General features: G+C 47.1%; 1 protein-coding gene across 2 annotated transcripts in view; it reads left to right on the forward strand.

The window, feature by feature from the left end:
- Nucleotides 1–4,293: 4,293 nt before the first annotated feature.
- LOC117875371 (24-hydroxycholesterol 7-alpha-hydroxylase-like) overlaps nt 4,294–19,429 on the forward strand; it is a 54,816-nt gene continuing 39,680 nt past the window's right edge. The window contains exon 1 of one of the 2 annotated variants that reach the window (XM_034766645.1): nt 4,294–4,716. In XM_034766645.1, the coding sequence (XP_034622536.1) occupies nt 4,534–4,716 (183 nt within the window). In that variant the 5' untranslated portion in view covers nt 4,294–4,533. The remainder of the gene's footprint in view (nt 4,717–19,429) is intronic. The other variant, XM_034766644.1, reaches the window with a different exon arrangement.

Raw genomic sequence — 19,429 nt, forward strand, 5'->3', positions numbered from 1 at the left:
TGACATGGTCATGGGGCACAGTACTCACTGCTTGTCTGGTACCTCCTCCTGGTCACTCTTGGGATTAGCTCTTGAGGCAGACACCCCTTCCCATGGTCACACGCTATCATACCTTCTCTCTCTAAGGTATGCAGCTCCTCTCTCATCCCAGGAACTGCAGCATCCTCTTCATGATTTAGCTCTCTGGCGAGGTCACTCAGCATGTTTCCCCCCTCCCAGGGTACAGTCCTTCAAATTCTCTGTCTCTCCCACTGTGACCCATTCACTGCCCCACTAGTGCCATTTCCCCAGTGGCAGATAGGGGAACTCAGGCCCGCCCTTTACTCCGGGTTCCAGGGATCCTCAACCCAGCAGTGCTAGGCAGGGCCAGCTCCAGGCACCAGCGAAGGAAGCAGGTGCCTGGGTCGGCCAATAGAAAGGGGCGTCACTCTGTCCGTTATTGGGACGGCACGTCCGGCCGGTCCTTCAGCAACTCAGTCTTCGGCGGCAGTTCGACGGCGGATCCTTCACTCCATCTCGTCCTCGTCGGCAGCACTTCGGCAGCAGCTCAATCGGGTTTTTCTTTTTTCACTTTTTTTTTTTTTCGCCGCTTGGGTGGCAAAAAAGCTGGAGCCGGCCCTGGTTCTAGGCTTCCTCGCCCAGCCCTTACTGCTCCTTCCCTGGACTGCTTGCTACCACTCCTGGCTCTGGGCGTACCAACTCCAAACCCTCCTCCCAGGGAGGGCCTACAGCCTACATATCTCAGCAGCCACCCAGCATGCCTCCCTCTTCCCAGGGCAGGGAGTGATTGCCCTTTCCCAGCAGCAGCCCATCTGTGGCAGCTTCCTGGCTTGATAGGCCCCACCTGTTCCTGCATAGCTGAACCTGCTTTCAGTCAACACCTTGCTCCCTGAATCTCCTTCCAGGTGCAGCCTGTAGAGTTAATAGGCCTACCTGGCCATCTTAACCCCTTCCAGTCCTGTGTGGGGTGGACACTGCATCACAGATACTTATTAACCAGATAGGACCATGATAAGTGCAATAGAAAAGCCTCTCAGGAAATTAATAATTTAGTGTTTTTAACACTGACTGACCCAGGTGGTTGGTGGGCAGGATCGCACTGGGGACATCTGCAGCTAAATGTGTGAGCCTCTACTGCATGAGCTAAAAGCCAGGTGGCCCTTAGCTAAGGCTGTAGCAGACTCACTAATCTCTAAGTGGTCTCGGTGCCACTAGAGGGGACCGAGCACTACACCCAGGAGGTGTGTGGGATACATGTTCACAGCAGGTTCAAATACCTTTCCATGAGTACTATCCATCCTGTGCACTGAATGAGGCAGTGGTCCAATGGAAAAAATGTATGTGAACATGGAATTAAAGGTTGTATTATTATGCATATGCACAAGGGGGATGAAATAAGCTTGCACAGAAAACTTTAATTCTGGCACTTCCTCACTTTTGAGTGTTTGGGGAGAGGAGGAAGCATAAGTAGAAAAAATAGCCCATGAGAATGCCACAGCCCCCATGTCTTTACTATCATTTCATCAAGCAGGATTCAGTAAAATATTTAGAATGGGTAATACTGAGGGCTTGTCTACACTACAGGGAAAATTTGATTTAAGCTATGGAATTTGAGTTACATGAATAGTGCAACTCAAATCAACATAGCTTAGATCTACTTACCACGGGATCCACACTACACAATCTCTATGGTAGACAGTCTCCTGTCGACTCCCCCTACACTTCTCAATCTGGTGGGGTACAGGAGTCAACAGGAGAGTGATCCGCAGTTGATTTAGTGGGTCTTCGACCACCGATGCATCAATTGCCGCTCGACGATCTCCCTGTAAGTGTAGACAAGCCCTGAGAGACACAGTTTCACTATTCCTAACCACAGCATGAGAAAATACATGTAATTTATGAGTGCAAGGCTATTATCAGATTACAAATATGGAGTAAATTCCCTGAAGCCATTGGACTTATTCTTAATTTATGTTGTTTTAGAGTAGTTTAGAGCTCTCTCTACAATTTTGGATTCAGCAGTGAATGAGGTAGGTCAAATAGTAACCATTGATACTGTGGCACCTTCCCCTGGGGAAGGGGTTGCGACGTTCCCCTGGTGTTATCTGCTCTGGTGATCTACTAGATCACTACAATCCTTGACTCTGGGAGCCAGCCTTACCCTGCTCTGCTGTGAGAACCCCCACTCCTGAGCTGTTCACACACAGCCTCTGGCATGCAAGCTGCTTGGATTGTGCAACCGAATGACACTAGCCAATATCTCCGGTCCCAGACACAACCCTAGGAACCTCCGTCTTGCAGTGTTCAGTTATGCCCGCTGGACACTGCAAGCTTATATGAGTTTGTCAATTTAACAAAGAAATTGATATGCTTGTTATCCCAAGGGGAGTTGACACACTTCAAACCAAATGCACTGTTTCAGGTAGAATAAACAAACAAATTTATTAACTACAAAAGATAAGTTTTAAGCGATTCTAAGTCACAGCACAAGTTGGATTTGGTCAAATGAAATAAAAGCAAAACGCATTCTAAGCTGATCCTAACACTTTCAGTGCCCTTGCCAAACGTAGATGCTTCTCACCACAGGCTGGCTGGTTGCTCTTCAGCCAGGCTCTCCCCTTTGATCAGCGCTTCAGTCGCTTGGTGATGATGTCTGTAGACGGAGGTGGAAGAGAGAGAAGAAGAGCATGGCAAATTTCTCTCCCTTTTATCATGTTCTTTCTTCCTTCTTGACTTTACCTCATCGTAGTCCCTGACTGACCAAGGGAAAGGGAGTGACTCACTCAAGAGTCCAACAGATCCTTTGTTGCTTCCTAGGCCAATGTCCTTTGTTCCTGTGAGGCTGGGCTGGATTTGTCCCATACATGCCCTGATGAGGTGTGAACTGCCCCTCTGTTCCTGGAGAGTTTTGCCTGAGCTTGTTTTAAGCCATGAGAACACATTTTCAGCCTCATAGCTCTATACATGAAATTACAACCTATAACATCACTATAACAATAATGCTCAGTGCATCATGAGCCTTCTGAAGACACCAGACATGACAAACTTTGCATTGGATCCCACACAATTGTATTATGAGGATGAACATGGGGGTGTAGGGTGTTCCCCTGAGATACAGAGTGTCACAGGGATGTAACCCTGACTCAGGTCAGGTGACAGGAATCAGGAAATAAAGTACAATACCACTATCATGTGTCAGGTGCAGTATCCATTGACTCCAGTGACCACTTGTACATCAAGGGTCTGCTTCATGGGCAACAGGTGCAGTGAATGAGGCAGGGGTACAACTCATTCATCAAAAACAATAAAAATAAATGAAAATTGGGCTTCAAACAGTAATTTTATTGCAACCTTAGCTATGGCGCAAGTTTAATATAATTAAACTATGTGTTAAAGGCACATTATTAGGTTGCAAAGTCAAGCACTTGTAATATAGGAAATGCTGGAAATGCAGCAAAGTATTTTCATTTATTCAGAGGTTTTTTTTAAAGTTTTTTTCCCTACTTAAAACATTTCAATCAAATGTGACATACATTTGCAAATCATTTCAGTATCACCAAATCTGCCTCATTCAGTGTGCAAGTCGGAGCTTGTGCAGTGATTGGAGCTCTAGCATTAAAGTTGCTTGTAGAGAAAAATTTCACCCAGCTCGACACGTCGCTTTAATGCTAGAGCTCCAGGTATCCCATTCACTGCACAAGATCCAACTTGCACACTGAATGAGGCAGGAATGCTGCGGAACTAATAGGAACTTCTCTCCTGTCAAAAGTCTGTGATTGTGTAACTAAAAATGGGCTCGGCGTGCCTTTGCGCAGAGTTAAAGCTGGACAGGTTGCCTTAACCTCACTGCTGAGCACTTCACTTTGAAGTCTCAACATTCTTGGAACATCATTTAGTTTAAATAGAAAAATAATAAACCCCCAACTCCCTCGCAACCTCTGTGCCACTAGTTCATGGGCGTTCTTGGTCTCAGGGTCCGGTTCCCTAAGGTTATTTTCCTAAAGCTCCAATAGCTGCATCAGCAGAACCTTTGTGCAACTACAAATCTCACTGAAAGCTGCTCTCAAGGCTAACTCTGTGCAATAGCATCACCGAGTGCTGCAGATGAGGCTTCTGGGAAATGTAGTTCCTCAGCCACTTGTTATACACATACACACCCGGTTTGTTAGGAAGTTTCTTTGCATATATTTGTGATTGAGTAGCTCACAGCTGTTGAAATAAGTTTCTAACCCCTGCTTTGAAGATAGATAACAACAAACATTTGCAATCTGAGCCAATTTAAACTGTTGTAAATCTCTCACCCACTGATGAGAAAGCAATTCCCTCCCCCCCTTCCACAGTGGGCAGAACAACCCGGCTGTGTTTCTTGCCTTGGAATCTTGTCTCCATGGCAGTGATCAGCCAGTGGCATTGACAGGACGGATAGGCCTTATCATCTGTCCTGGACTGAGCCTGGGCAATCTTTCAAGCTGGGAACCGCAGCAATCAGTTAAAGTAGCAGGAGGAGCAGCTCCCCAGTCAGTGTGCAGGAAAATGGACGTAACTATGGCTGTTCTGTTGGCATTGGTTCTGGGACTTCTTCTGGTCAAGTTTGCTTTGTTTCAGCCAAGAAACCCAAATTCCCCACCTTGCGTTAGTGGCTGGATCCCTTGGTTGGGAGCTGCATTTGAGTTTGGGAAAGCTCCCCTGGAGTTTATAGAACAAGCCAGAGTCAAGGTAAGAATTATAATAGGGTGCATGCATCTGTGTGTTGGGGGAGGGGGTGCCTGGGGCAGTATAGGGAGACAGATGAGGAACCTTTCTGCATTAAATGAATCCCTTACAACATTAAGAAGTTTTCTATCATTTTTATTGTAACTCAGAAGCCTCTGGCTGAAAAAGGTAATATTTGTGTCAACTGATTGGCAGGTTACCCTAGATACCTTGGATTTAATATTGCAATCACTGTTTTCACACAATAGTATCTGGGCACCTGATCGGGACAAACAATACATACAGCTTTTCTTCATCAGCTGGGTACTGACCTGGGTTCCACATGAGGGGAAACACGTTGTGAGGTGCATTGGGACTGTAAAAGTTTGTACGAGCTAATTGTATGAGGAGTTTTTTTATTTGCCTCCTTTTTTAGTCTTTAGGGTTCCTGTTTTCAAGCTGTTCTCTGCAACGACTTCTAGAAACTTGGTGGGGTTTGTGTCCCCTCTCCCCCAGCCCATCCCATGAAACCTGAGATTAAAACATAATCTCATGACTCCAGGAGCTGGAGCTTTAAGAAAAACACCAAATATCGCAAGACTTGCAATAAAATAAAACTGCAACAGTGTTAGTTCAGGATGAACCACACAACAAGTTCATACAACCTAGCTGAGCTGCAGAAAAATTCCCTGGCCTCTGAGTGCATAATATTTCAACCTTAGTGTTACATAATTGTAAATCTCTCCCTCAGATCTTATTATTACATCTAATGTAAATCAAAGGGCAATGTTAGAGCAGGTGCCTGCTGCCATCCGGAATGATTCATTTTGCAAAAGAGTTATTTCCAAAACATTCACTTTGAGGACTGAAATTTTCCCATGGTTTATTTCTTGCTGCATGTGATTTCTTTTGCAGGAAGTTGGAGCAATATCCCTTTAGATACTTAAAGTTGAAGCTAGATACTGGGCGTGGATTAGCCCTCATTGAGGATTAATGATTTTGGTTGGAAAAAAAAGTTGTTTGAAATGAACAAAGGCAATTCAGACCAAGAAATTGCATTAGAAAATGTCTTTAACATTGAGCAGGAGTTGTCCTATTAGACTCATGGGCTTGATAACTTATTTACCCCAAGACCATTTTACTCCACTCTGGCATTGTAAAAGGGCCTTAACATGGGAATAAATTACATTTACACTTGGTTTAAGGCTCTTTTACACTGTTAGCATGGGGTAAAGCATCCTTCAGGTAAAGGAGAATCAGGCCCATTGGGACTACATTAAAGTTAAGCATATGCATAAATCTTTGCAGGATCAGGGCCGTAGACACAATGTGGTGTGCATTCCTGCCCAGCTTGATAAAGGGCTACTGGTAAAAAAAAATTCTGGAATAAAAGTCATGAAAATTTAGTTCAAGTTTTTCACTTTTATTGAAATTCAAAGCTATGATACAAACTTTCAGTTGAAAAATTGAATTTTGGAAAAGGTCTACTGTCAATTTTCAGATACTGCCCCTGCCGATTTCTATATTTCATAAGCACATATTTTTTTGTTTGTTTTAAATTGGAAAAACCCACAAAAATAGGGTTGTCATCTGTCCAGGTTTTCCCAGGATTGTCCCTTTTCTGAAGTAACTGTCCCTGGAAATCTGTAAGGGTGCTCAGTATAGTTTTAGGGGCTCAGGATCATCCCAAATGGCCCAGTTTTTTGTACCTCACAGTGGCAACCTTACACACAAGCAATAGGGGAAATTGACTATACCAAGGAAACAATGAAACTGACTACCCCAAGGGCTGTCAAATGCACAAACTAATAAATACAGAAATATCCTTTTCTTCTCTACTCTCTTCCAGTTAGAGTGATCTTGGGTGTTATTTGTAACAACACTAGATATAAAAAGTGTAGACAGATTTGTAAATTGTCAATGTCCTCATAATTACTTATTTAGATTTAAAAAATGATGAAGATGCCTACACATAGCTCTAGCTGCCTTAGAAATAGTATAGCATAACCCCAGCAGCGTTCAAACAAGGATTCTGCCAGACAGACACTTAGAAACTTGTTTTGACCCCTTCATCCATCGGTGCTGACTCAATGGATGCTCCAGGGCTGGAGCACCCACGGAAAAATATTAGTGGGTGCTTAGCAACCACAGGCAGCCAAGCCCCCCCCCTCCCCAAAATTGCTTCCTGCCCGCCAGTGGCCTCGCCGACCAATTCCTCCCCTTCCCTCCCAGCGCTCCCTGCATGCCACAGAACAGCTGTTCTGTGGTGTGCAGGAGGCGTTGGGAGGGAGAGGGAGGAGTGGGGACAGGGTGGGCTCGGGGAGGGGGGGTAGGAAAAGGCTAGGCAGGGGTGGACGCTTGGAGGAAGGGGTGGAGTTGGGGCAGACCTGGGGCGGAGGAGGGGGGTGTCCCCACCTCCACTGCCGCACATGGAGAGGAAGTGGGCGCCTATGTCTTCATCATTCTGGGAAATATCCCTCAGCCCTCTCCAGAAACCCTATCAAACAGATGTCTATTGCACAGGGCCGGCTCCAGGGTTTTGGCCGCCCCAAGTAGCCAAAACAAAACAAAACACAAACAAACAAAAAACCCGCGATTGTGATCTGCGGCGGCAATTCGGCGGGAGGTCCTTCGCTTCCAGGCGGAGTGAGGGACCATCCGCCAAATTGCTGCCGAATACCTGGACATGCCACCCCTCTCCGGAGCGGCCGCCCCAAGCACCTGCTTGACAAGCTGGTGCCTGGAGCCAGCCGGGCTATTGCAGCATGCCAGGAAGATCACCAACTTAATCAGGCTATTTCAGATCAAGGGAGAGAGAGCAAGTTCCAGAGTCCTGAGTGCCCTGCCACTATCCCCCCTCTTTTATAATGGTAGGGTGTGCATTCCCCTGGTAACTTCACTAAAAGTTTTGGGGGGAGGGTTAACTCAGTGGTTTGCACATTGGCTTGCTAAACCCAGGGTTGTGAGTTCAATCCTTAAGGGGGCCATTTAGGGATCTGGGGCAAAAATCTGTCTGGGGATTGGTCCTGCTTTGAGAAGGGGGTTGGACTAGATGACCTTCTGAGGTCCCTTCTCACCCTGATATTCTATGATCATAACTGTGGTAGTATGGCATAGGAAGACATACTGTCTCTGGTAGGCAAGTTCCAGGCCATTTAGACCTATCTAGGTCAGAACCTTTAAATGCATTATTAGGTGCACACTGGTTTAAAGAATGTACAATTTCTGCAGAGACAAGGTGGGTGAGGTAATATCTTATATTGGTCCAACTTCTGTTGGTGAGAGACATAAGCTTCTAAATTACACAGAGCTATTCTTCCTGTCCTGTTGGGTTCTGGGAAGTGGGTGGATACAAGCGCACTCCATCCCACCCCCCATGGCTAACAGCCCCTTGCCCAGCCTAAGGAGAGGAGCCACTGAGTCCGGGACTCAAATAGATACAGGGGACAACAGAAGAAAAAACAAGGGCAGATGTGAGGATCAAAGAGTCAAAAATAAGGAACCTGAAAGGGACACTGCAGAGAACCTCAGACAGCACCCACTGCTCCTCGAAGCTGTCAAGGGAGCCAGCAGACATGGTCCAGAGGAACTCTGCCTGGATAAAGAACAGGAGTACTTGTGGCACCTTAGAGACTAACAAATTTATTAGATGTTCTAATAAATTTGTTAGTCTCTAAGGTGCCACAAGTACTCCTGTTCTTTTTGCGGATACAGACTAACACGGCTGCTACTCTGAAATCTGCCTGGATACCTGAACAGAGAGAGGAACAGAAACAGGCCCCACAGTCTCAGAGAACTCCTTTGGCTAACATCCTCTCCCTGCCAGGGGAAGGTACTAATAGCATCACAGCTAAACACAAGATCAAACAGATAGTTTAGCACAAGTAGTTAGCACATGTTCTAATCTAAGGGACCATTCAAGGTGGAGTGGCCCATTAACACCCTGTAGTCATAGGACAAAAAGGAAGGTCAATTGGCTACTGATTGTGGTAATAAGCCATAAATCCAGTGCCTTTATGAAGACCATGATTTTTAGGGCTAATCTACACTGGCAGCGCTAAAGCGCTGCTGCGGCTTGTGTGATCGCAGTGCAACCACCTCCACGAGGGGAGTAGCTCCCAGCACTGCAGCACTGTTTACACTGGTGCTTTATAGCACTGAAACTTACAGCGCTCAGGGAGGTGTTTTTTCACACCCCTGAGCGAGAAAGTTGCAGCGCTGTAAAGTGCCAGTGTAGACAAGCCCTTAGTGTCTCACAAAGTTATGAATTTAAGCCACAGACGCATCTTTTGAAAGTGTTTTGTACCTTCTGGCTCACCTCCCTCTCTGGGTTTGCCAGCTGCACAACTCCTTCCTCCCAGAGAGTAAACTGTAGGCTACCTGCCTCTATAATACCAAACAGACCTCCCTTCTTACTGAGAATGACTACAGTCTACTTCCCTACAGTTGCTTTCTGCTCTCAGCTCCTGGGCTTTATACAGGCCCTCTCTGTTCCTGTCTACCTGAGTCACATATGATTAATCCCTGCTCCCTGGCTTCTCTTCCAGGTGCAGCCTGGGCAATTAATTGGCCTACCTAGCCACCTTAACCCCTTCAGATCTTGTGTGGGGTGGACACCCCATCACACCATTAAAAGATATTACCTCACACAGACCTTGTCTCGCTGATATCCTGGGACCAACATGGCTACAACAACACTGCATACAGTTCTGCAGCTAAGCCAGGAGAGCTTGTATCCTGTGCAAGGTGAAACCAGTGGCTGGAGAGGAAGCTGCACATGTTCTACTTTTCAGAGTAGCAGCCGTGTTAGTCTGTATCCGCAAAAAGAACAGGAGTACTTGTGGCACCTTAGAGACTAACAAATTTATTAGAGCATAAGCTTTCGTGGACTACAGCCCACTTCTTCGGATGCATACAGAGTGGAATAAATATTGAGGAGATATTAATCTCTAAGGTGCCACAAGTACTCCTGTTCTTTTTGCATGTTCTACTTGGGGTCATCCTAGCAATCATGGTGTTAACTTTTGTGTGCTTGATCTTACAACCTTAATGTTGTCTAAATGCTCATCTTTCTGCACTGATTTGTAGCACAAGTCAAATTAACAAGCACTTCCTATCTTCAAAGTGTCTGAGCAAGCTCTGTAATTAAGCCTTTCTAAGGCCTGGTCTACACTACGAGTTTAGGTTGACTTTAGCAGCGTTAAATCGAATTAAGCCTGGACACGTTCACACGACGAAGCCCTTTCTTTCGACTTAAGGGGCCCTTTAAACCGGTTTCTTTACTCCACCTCCGACGAGGGGATTAGCGATAAAATCAGCCTTAGCGGGTCGGAATTGGGGTAGTGTGGACGGAATTCGACGTTATTGGCCTCCGGGAGCTATCCCACAGTGCTTCATTGTGACCGCTCTGGACAGCACTCTCAACTCAGATGCACTGACCAGGTAGACAGGAAAAGCCCCGCAAACGTTTGAATTTCATTTCCTGTTTGCCCAGCGTGGAGAGCACAGGTGACCACGCAGAGCTCATCAGCACAGGTAACCGCGATGGAGTCCCAGGATCGCAAAAGAGCTCCAGCATGGACCGAACGGGAGGTACGGGATCTGCTCGCCATATGGGGAGATGAATCAGTGCTAGCTGAACTCCATAGCAGTAAAAGAAATGGCAAAATATTAGAAAAGATCTCCAAGGCCATGAAGGACAGAGGCCATAACAGGGACGCACAGCAGTGCCGCATGAAAATTAAGGAGCTAAGGCAAGCCTACCACAAAGCCAGAGAGGCAAACGGAAGGTCCGGGGCACAGCCGCAAACATGCCGCTTCTACGCGGAGCTGCATGCGATGCTAGGGGGTGCAGCCACCACTACCCCAACTGTGTACTATGACTCCTTCACTGGAGAAACACACAGGGAAGAGGGTTCGGGGTACGAGGAAGAGGAGGATGAAGATAATGTGGATAGCTCACAGCAGCAAGGAAGCGGAGAAACCGGTTTCCCCAACAGCCAGGATATGTTTATCACCCTGGACCTGGAGCCAGTAACCCCCGAACTCACCCAAGGCGTGCTCCCAGACCCTGAGGGCACACTGGAGACCTCTGGTGAGTGTACCTTTGTAAATATTACACATGGTTTAAAAGCAAGCATGTTTAATGATTAATGATTAATTTGCCCTGGCAATTGCAGCCAGTACAGCTACTGGAAAAGTCTGTTAACATGTATGGGGATGGAGCAGAAATCCTCCAGGGACATCTCCAGAAAGCTCTCCTTCATGTACTCCCAGAGCCTTTGCAAAAGGTTTCTGGGGAGGGCTGCCTTTTCCCGTCTGCCATGGTAGGACACTTTACCACGCCAGGCCAGTAGCACGTAGTCTGGAATCATTGCATAACAAAGCATGGCAGCGTATGGTCCTGGTGTTTGCTGGCATGCAGACAACATCCATTCCTTATCGCTCTTTGTTATCCTCAGGAGAGTGATATCATTCACAGTCACCTGGTTGAAATGGGGTGATTTTATTAAGGGGACATTCAGAGATGCCCGTTCCTGCTCGGCTGACCAGAAATGTTCCCCGCTGTTAGCCACACGGTGGGGGGGATGGGTGAAGTGATCATCCCAGAGAATTGGGTGTGTGGGGGGGAGGGGGGTTAGTTGGGTTTGTGCTGCATGTTAACCCGGGAACCGCAGCCCCTCCTTTTACATTGCAAACCCATTTTAAATGGCCAACCCAACGGGTGCTTGGTATGGGAAATGAGGGCGCTACTGTTTGAAACTATTCCCACATGTTAAGAAGGTGAAAAAAGCCAAAAGACTGTGGCTTACCATGGCTGCTTGCAAGCCAAAATCTGTTGCCTGGCATTGCGTGAGTGATCTCTCATACCAAACCGGCAGGCCCTCAATATAAGAGGAAAAATGCGACCTTGTAACGAAAGCACATGTGCTGTGTAATGTGAATAGCAAAAATTAACGTGAAAGAGTGTACCCATTGTTCTCTAAAATGTGTCTTTTTTAACCACCTCTCCCTTCTCCTCCACCAGCTGCAAATGTTTCTCCTTCACAGAGGCTAGTGAAGATTAGAAGGAGAAAACGGCGGACTCGGGATGACATGTTCACGGAGCTCCAGATGTCCTCCCACGCTTAAAGAGCACAGCAGAATGTGTGGAGGCAGTCAATGTCAGACTACAGAAAAGCACAGTATGAACGAGAGGAGAGGTGGCGGGCTGAATCGCGGGATGAACAGAGCAAGTGGCGGGCTGAAGATGATAGGTGGTGTCAGCTTGCAGACAGAAGGCAAGAGTCGATGCTCCGGCTGCTGGAGCATCAAACTGATATGCTCCAGCGTATGGTTGAGCTGCAGGAAAGGCAGCAGGAGCAGAGACCGCCGCTACAGCCCCTGTGTAACCAACAGCCCTCCTCCCCAAGTTCCATAGCCTCCTCACCCAGACGCCCAAGAACACAGTGGGGGGGCCTCCGGCCACCCAGTCACTCCACCCCAGATGATTTCCCAAGCATCAGAAGGCTGGCCTTCAATAAGAGTTAAAGTTTTAAACTGCAGTGTGTCCTTTTCCTTCCCTCCTCCCCCACCCATCCCGGGCTACCTTGGCAACTATCCCTCTAGTTGTGTGATGAATTAATAAAGAATGCATGAATGTGAAGTAACAATGACTTTATTGCCTCTGCAAGTGGTGCTCGAAGGGGGAGGGGAGGGTGGGTTGGTTGGTTTACAGGGAAGTAGAGTGAACCGGGTGGGGGGGTGGGGCGGAGGGTTCATCAAGGAGAAACAAACAGAAGTTTCACACCGTAGCCTGGCCAGTCACAAAACTTGTTTTCAAAGCTTCTCTGATGTGCACTGCGCCTGCTGTGCTCTTCTAACTGCCCTGGTGTCTGGCTGCGCGTAATCAGCGGCCAGGCGATGTGCCTCAACCTCCCACCCTGCCATAAATGTCTCCCCCTCACTCTCACAGATATTGTGGAGCGCACAGCAAGTAGCAATAACAATGGGGATATTCTTTTCGCTGAAGTCTGAGCGAGTCAATAAGCTGGGCCAGCGCGCTTTTATCTCCAAATGCACATTCCACCACCATTCGGCACTTGCTCAGCCTGTAGTTGAACAGGTCCTGACTACTGTCCAGGCTGCCTGTGTACGGCTTCATGAGCCATGGCATTAAGGGGTAGGCTGGGTCCCCAAGGATGTTGTAGGCATTTCAACATCCCCAACGGTTATTTTCTGGTCCGGAAAGAAAGTCTCTTCCTCCAGCTTTCGAAACAGACCAGAGTGCCTGAAGACACGAGCATCATGTACCTTTCCTGGCCATCCCATGTTGATGTGGGTGAAACGTCCCTTGTGATCCACCAGGACTTGCAGCAGCATTGAAAAGTACCCCTTGCGGTTTATGTACTCGGTGGCTTGGTGCTCCGGTGCCAACATAGGGATATGGGTTCCGTCTATCGCCCCACCACAGTTTGGGAATCCCATTGCAGCAAAGCCATCCACTATGGCCTGCACATTTCCCAGAGTCACTACCCTTGATATCACCAGGTCTTTCATTGTCCTGGCAACTTGGATCACAGCAGCACCCACAGTAGATTTGCCCATTCCAAATTGATTCCCGACTGACCGGTAGCTGTCTGGCGTTGCAAGCTTCCACAGGGCTATCGCCACTCGCTTCTCAACTGTGAGGGCTGCTCTCATCCTGGTATTCTGGCGCTTCAGGGCAGGGAAAAGCAAGTCACAAAGTTCCATTAAAGTGCCCTTACGCATGCGAAAGTTTCGCAGCCACTGGGAATCGTCCCACACCTACAGCACGATGAGGTCCCACCAGTCTGTGCTTGTTTCCCGGGCCCAGAATCGGCGTTCCACGGCATGAACCTGCCCCAGTAACACCATGATTTGCACATTGCTGGAGCCTGTACTTTGTGAGAGGTCTATGTCCATATCAATTTCCTCATCACCCTCATCACCGCGCTGCAATCAATTCCTCGGCTGGTCCTGGTTTTGCTTTGGCATGTCCTGGCTCTGCATATACTCCAGGACAATGCGCGTGGTGTTCATAATGCTCATAATTGCCGCGGTGATCTGAGCGGGCTCCATGATCCCAGTGCTATGGCGTCTGTTCTGAAAAAAGGTGCAAAACTAGTATCTGACGGATGGAGGGAGGAAGGGAGGGGCGAGTGACGACATGGCGTACAGGTACAGGGAATTAAAATCAACAAAAGTGGCTGTGCATCAGGGAGAAATACAAACAACTGTCACACAGAATGCCCCCCCCCCCCCAAGATTGAACTCAAAACCCTGGGTTTAGCAGGCCGTTGATTTCACGGAGGGAGGGGGAAGCAAATGAATACAGAGCAAATCTATTTTTTACATCTTAAGCTGGCAGACGATAGTGCAGCATGACTGATAGCCCTCGGCATCTTCTGGGTGCTTGGCAGAAAGTACTGGGCACTTGGCAGAAAATAGCATACTACGACTGATAGCCATCATCGTTGAGACTACCCAGGTGCCCATGATTGACAGCCACTGCAGTACGATGATGACGGATACCAGTCGTAATATACCATCTTCTACCAAAAGGCAAGGGGCTGCTGTTGTGTGCAATGCAGCCCCACGTTTGCCAGCCCCACGTCTGCCAGCACCCAGATCGCCGATGAAGGCTACCAGTCAAACTGCACCGTCTACTGCCAAAAGGCAATTAGCTGCTGCTGTGTAGCAATGCAGTACCACGTCTGCCGGCACCAAGAGGACATATGGTGACGGTGAGCTGAGCGGGCTCCATGCTTGGCGTGGTATGTTGTCTGCACAGGTAACCCAGGTAAAAAGGCGCGAATCGATTGTCTGCCGTTGCTCTGACGGAGGGGAGGTGCCTGACGACATGTACCCAGAACCCCCCACAACACTGTTTTGCATCATTCAGGCATTGGGATCTCAACCCAGAATTCCAATGGGCGGCGGAGACTGCGGGAACTGTGGGATAGCTACCCATAGTGCATCGCTCCGGAAGTCAACACTAGCCTCGGTACTGTGGACGCGGTCCGCCGACTTCATGCACTTAGAGCATTTTATGTGGGGACACACACAATCGGCTGTATACAACCGATTTCTATAAAACCGGCTTCTATAAATTTGACCTAATTTCGTAGTGTAGACATACCCTAATATAGTGAAGGAAGGTCACACCTTTGAGGATGTTTAAGGGGTTGTTGAAATAAGCTGTCACATCTCAATGCTATTATTAACAAGTATTTAAATACAATATCCGCAGTGACTGACACAAGAGCTCGGACTCAGCCATGTAACAATAAGACACATATAATCAGTTCATAGAAAAATGGTATGTTATTGTGAGGGATAGCATGGGATTAGGTAATTAAAGACTGTGTTGCAGTTAGGACTTGTGGGAATTTTTTTTTTCCTTGCAGGAAATTTTGATTTTTTGTCAAACAGTAGGAAACCCCAGACTGAAAACTGTTCTGTTTTCAGCTACCAACAATTGAAGATTTTCACCCCAAACCAAAATATTTTCATCTAAAAACTGAAAATGTTTCAGCTGAAAATTTTTGGCTTCTGGGTTTCTGGGGTTGTTGCTGGTGGAGGTCTTTGGTTTTTTTAAATAGGAAAACAGACATGTCTGAAAAACTTTGTTTAGTCAAAATCCAATTTTCCATGAAAAAAAAGTTGTTGATGGAATTTTTTTGTACTAGTTCTAATTGCAGAGCAGATGTCCAGGATAACACAGCTATGGTTGCACATGCAATCTTAACTTTAGCACTACATGACTCAAGTGCTTAACCATAGAAACGTAACATCTTCTAAATATATGGGGTGGGGAGAGGCAGTTAAAGGGAATTTTGTAGTTTTTAAAGAGAAAAGAAATTACATATGCAAAATGGTTTGGCTAGGCTGCACTGGAATACCTACCCTCATTCATGGTGCATCACCCAGACCAGCACAAGCAGGGCTGGCTCCAGGCACCAGCTTCTCAAGCAGGTGCTTGGGGCGGCCGCTCCGGAGAGGGGCAGCACGTCCAGGTATTCGGCGGCAATTCGTCGGACGGTCCCTCACTCCGCCTGGGAGTGAAGGACCTCCCGCCGAATTGCCGCCGCAGATCATGATCGCGATCGCGGCTTTTACTCATAGACTCATAGACTTTAAGGTCAGAAGGGACCATTATGATCATCTGGTCTGACCCCCTGCATGCTGCAGGCCACAAAACCGTCCCTATCCTTTCCTTGACTCTGCTGATGAAGTCCTCAAATCCTGTGTCTTAGTGACTTCAATTGGCAGAGAACCCTCCTGCTAGAGATCCCTGCCCCATGCTGCGGAGGAAGGCGAAAAACCTCCAGGCCTCAGCCAATCTACCCTGGAGGAAAATTCCTTCCCGACCCCAAATATGGCGATCAGTAAGACCCCGAGCATGTAGGCAAGAGTCTCCAGCCTGACCCTTGTTAGCCATTATACTGTTTGCCTAGCATTGCTTGGTATTCCTCAGCTAATATGTTTTACCATTAAACCATTCCCTCCATAAACTTGTCTAACTTTTGTTTGTTTGTTTGTTTGTTTGTTTTTTGTTTTGGCTGCTTGGGGAGGCCAAAACCCTGGAGCCGGCTAGGGTGACCAGGTAGCAAGTGTGAAAAATCGGGACAGGGGGTGGGGGGTAATAGATGCCTATATAAGAAAAAGCACCAACAATCGGGACTGTCCCTATAAAATCAGGACATATGGTCACCCTAGAGCTGGCCCTGAGAGCTCATAAATTGCACTTAAGCCCACAGAGGCCCTGTCTCATTCCAGGCAGCTCAGGTAATCAGTCTGTTCATTACCCAGCTGAGTCAGCCAATCATCTTTGCATAACACAAGCCTTCTTTTGGCAGCTCAGACGCAGGTACCACCAGCGCTCCAGTTTGTTTAGGATTGTCCCTAGCAACGTCTGGTGGCTATGGATCTCATTTGTAAAGGACATAGCTATGGGAAATGGGAGAGCAAATCACAGCTTTTATCTAGTGGTTTCTTATTCACTGGTCATTCTCTTACAACCGTACCCATGGAAATCTGTGTCAGAGGAAGGGCAAGGGAGCCAAAGTTAACCCCTTGTCCACTAGGGCCCCTGAACTCTATCACAGAGGGATTCTGGGTAACCCCTGGCTTCATTGAAGTCAATGGGAGTTTTACCATTGACCTAAATGGGACCCGGGGAAGTCACCCTTTGTGCCTTTTCTGAAATTTTAAAAGAACGATTGGCTACCTCAGCCTCCCTCCCCCTATGGTTCACATTTACCAAAAGGTCTAGAGCAGAGGTATTATGATCAGGAAGGAGGGTGATCCAATGTAACTATTCCTGCTCATGCCCAGCACGTGTTGCAATTGTAATACATAAAATTGCAATCTTGGCAAGTCACGGCTGATTATAACAAGTGTCAGCAACATGCTCTGGATGCCATAAAAGGCATGCAGATTAAACACTGCCCCTCTCTTTAATAATTTACAATCTAAGGGCCTGATCCAAAACCCATGGAAGTCAATGGGCCGGGGAAGTCAACAGGAGTCTTTCCCATTGACTCTAATGGATGGATCAAGACCCAAAAATGCAGAGACAAATGAGAAAATCCAGGCTGGGAGACCCAGAGGCAGGCGTTTTACCATTGACCTCAATGGGACCAGGATGTCACCCTTAGATTAGATAAGCAGCATAAGGGTAAAGGGTAAAAGCACCAGTATGGTATTTGATGAAACAAAGTTTGTTTGGCAGCATGCTAACGATATAGTCCAACTAATTCAACTATCAAGGTCAACACCATCATTTTAATCATAAAAATGATCTTTTCCCCACCCTAATCAGCGAGGTATTCTGAAATGGAAAATTCTGTAAAATCTAGTTACAGACTGTACATCCGCCAAACCCTTTTATACAATAATCCTGAAACTTTAAAACTGGACATGCTGCCAAGAGATCATGGTGTATGTACAGATGTAACTGTTATGCCTTTGCTTTCTAAGACTTTTGCTTGTGTTCAGTGACAGGAACCATTTTGTCCTCAGAGTTTCTGAATTTCTGAACCAGGTTATAAAGGAGACATACACACTGTGCTCTTGTAACTTATTGTTCAGTGTGAAGTACATGCTCCATCCTTCACCCAATCAATAGAGGATGTGAGTCTATTATGGGCCCAACCTACAAGGCATGTTTTGTTTGCTCAAACTGTAGTAGGTCCAAGTTTTAGCTGTGGAGGTCCCTCCGTTCAATTGCCAGCCACAACCCAGACTCATGGAGACTTTATTTTTGTTCCTTCTTGGTTTCTTGTTTTCCTTACATTAAAATAAAAGACGTTCAGATGGAAAGCATATGGTTTACTGAAAAAGAACCAGTGGCAGCTCTTGTGGAGACGGGGTTGGGGCACTGCCCCACCAAAGTAGCAAGCCCACATATTTTTATATATTTGTGTGTGTGTCACTCACGAGTATGATGTGAACAGAGACAATCTATAGCAGCCATGGCGCATTCTTCTTCACTGCCCCCGTGGCACATGCATAGTGATGATTTACAACATCTGAGTCTGGAGTGTGTTGCGGTGATTTCAATGGGGTTTGGGGAGCACTGGTTCATCACCAGAAGTGGTCAAGCTCCCATTTCAATGTTAGGACTCTCCTGCAGCACCCAGTGGGCTCCCCCATTTTGCTGCTGCTACTGTCATTGCTTGAAACAGGCTCTTGTTTCAGGCAGCAGCTGCAGGAAAAGGGGGGAGACCACTGGACACCACAGGAGAGAAAGAATCGGTGCAAAAATGTTTTCATCATCAATATGGTGTCATGATTTTTTTCTGCTACACTCCTCCTGCCCAAAGTTCACCTTGAGGGAGTAGCCCTGATCTGCTCTGTCCCCTGCCAAGACGCCCCCCACACCGCTTGTCTCACGTTGTGCCCACTGCCGTTAGGTGACGTTTGCAGCATGCACAGAATCCTTGAATTTTTTTTTCTGCAGAAAATGGCCTGCAGTTCTGCCTTTTGCCTACCAGAGGCCGCTGTGGCACCAGAACAGCCTGACCTGGCTGAGGCTGACTGGTCTGGTGGGTGGCGGCGAACAGCCAGCAGGCAGGTGGTGGGTGGATTTTTCCTCAAGTGAAAAGTCACAGCAGCCTTCTTGGAGGCCAAGTGGGCCACACAGGGCTGCTGGAGTCACAGGGTCACATGGGAACGTGGGGGCTCCAGGCATGGCCACCTGGAGAGGCAAGGGGGGGACTGAAGATGCTGTGACCTAGGGGCGCGTAAGATGTAAATCCGTCCCTGCCAGTACATGGCTGTTTGGTTGCTTATCTGAAGTGGGTTGGTGACCCTATCTCATCCATAGGGTGGCCTGGAGGTAGCTTGTCCTGCTGCTAATTTCTTATAGATATTAGAGCTGGTCAGAAAATGGGGAGTAACTTTGCTCTTTCTCCCTTTTGTGGGAGACAAGGTATAATTTTTAATTGTGGTGGGCACCAAGTAATTTTATCCCCCAAATTACCAAAAATATTTAGTCTAGAGAAACAAGAAATGGTTGGCCAGTCTTACTAATTCTCTCTCTCACTGACAATTCAGGGATGTGACTCCACTCTTAGTTACAGGGGTTCTTTTACATACTTTAGGGGACAATAAAAACCAAGCAAAATAGCCATCGTTCATAAGTGTGATTATTTTATTATTAAAGAAAGGAAAAGAAAACATTAAACGAAACACAAATGACAGAACACAAATGATAAACTGGCTACTTCCG

This window comes from Trachemys scripta, chromosome 3 (assembly GCF_013100865.1).
Source record: "Trachemys scripta elegans isolate TJP31775 chromosome 3, CAS_Tse_1.0, whole genome shotgun sequence".
NCBI classification, from domain to species: Eukaryota; Metazoa; Chordata; order Testudines; family Emydidae; genus Trachemys; species Trachemys scripta.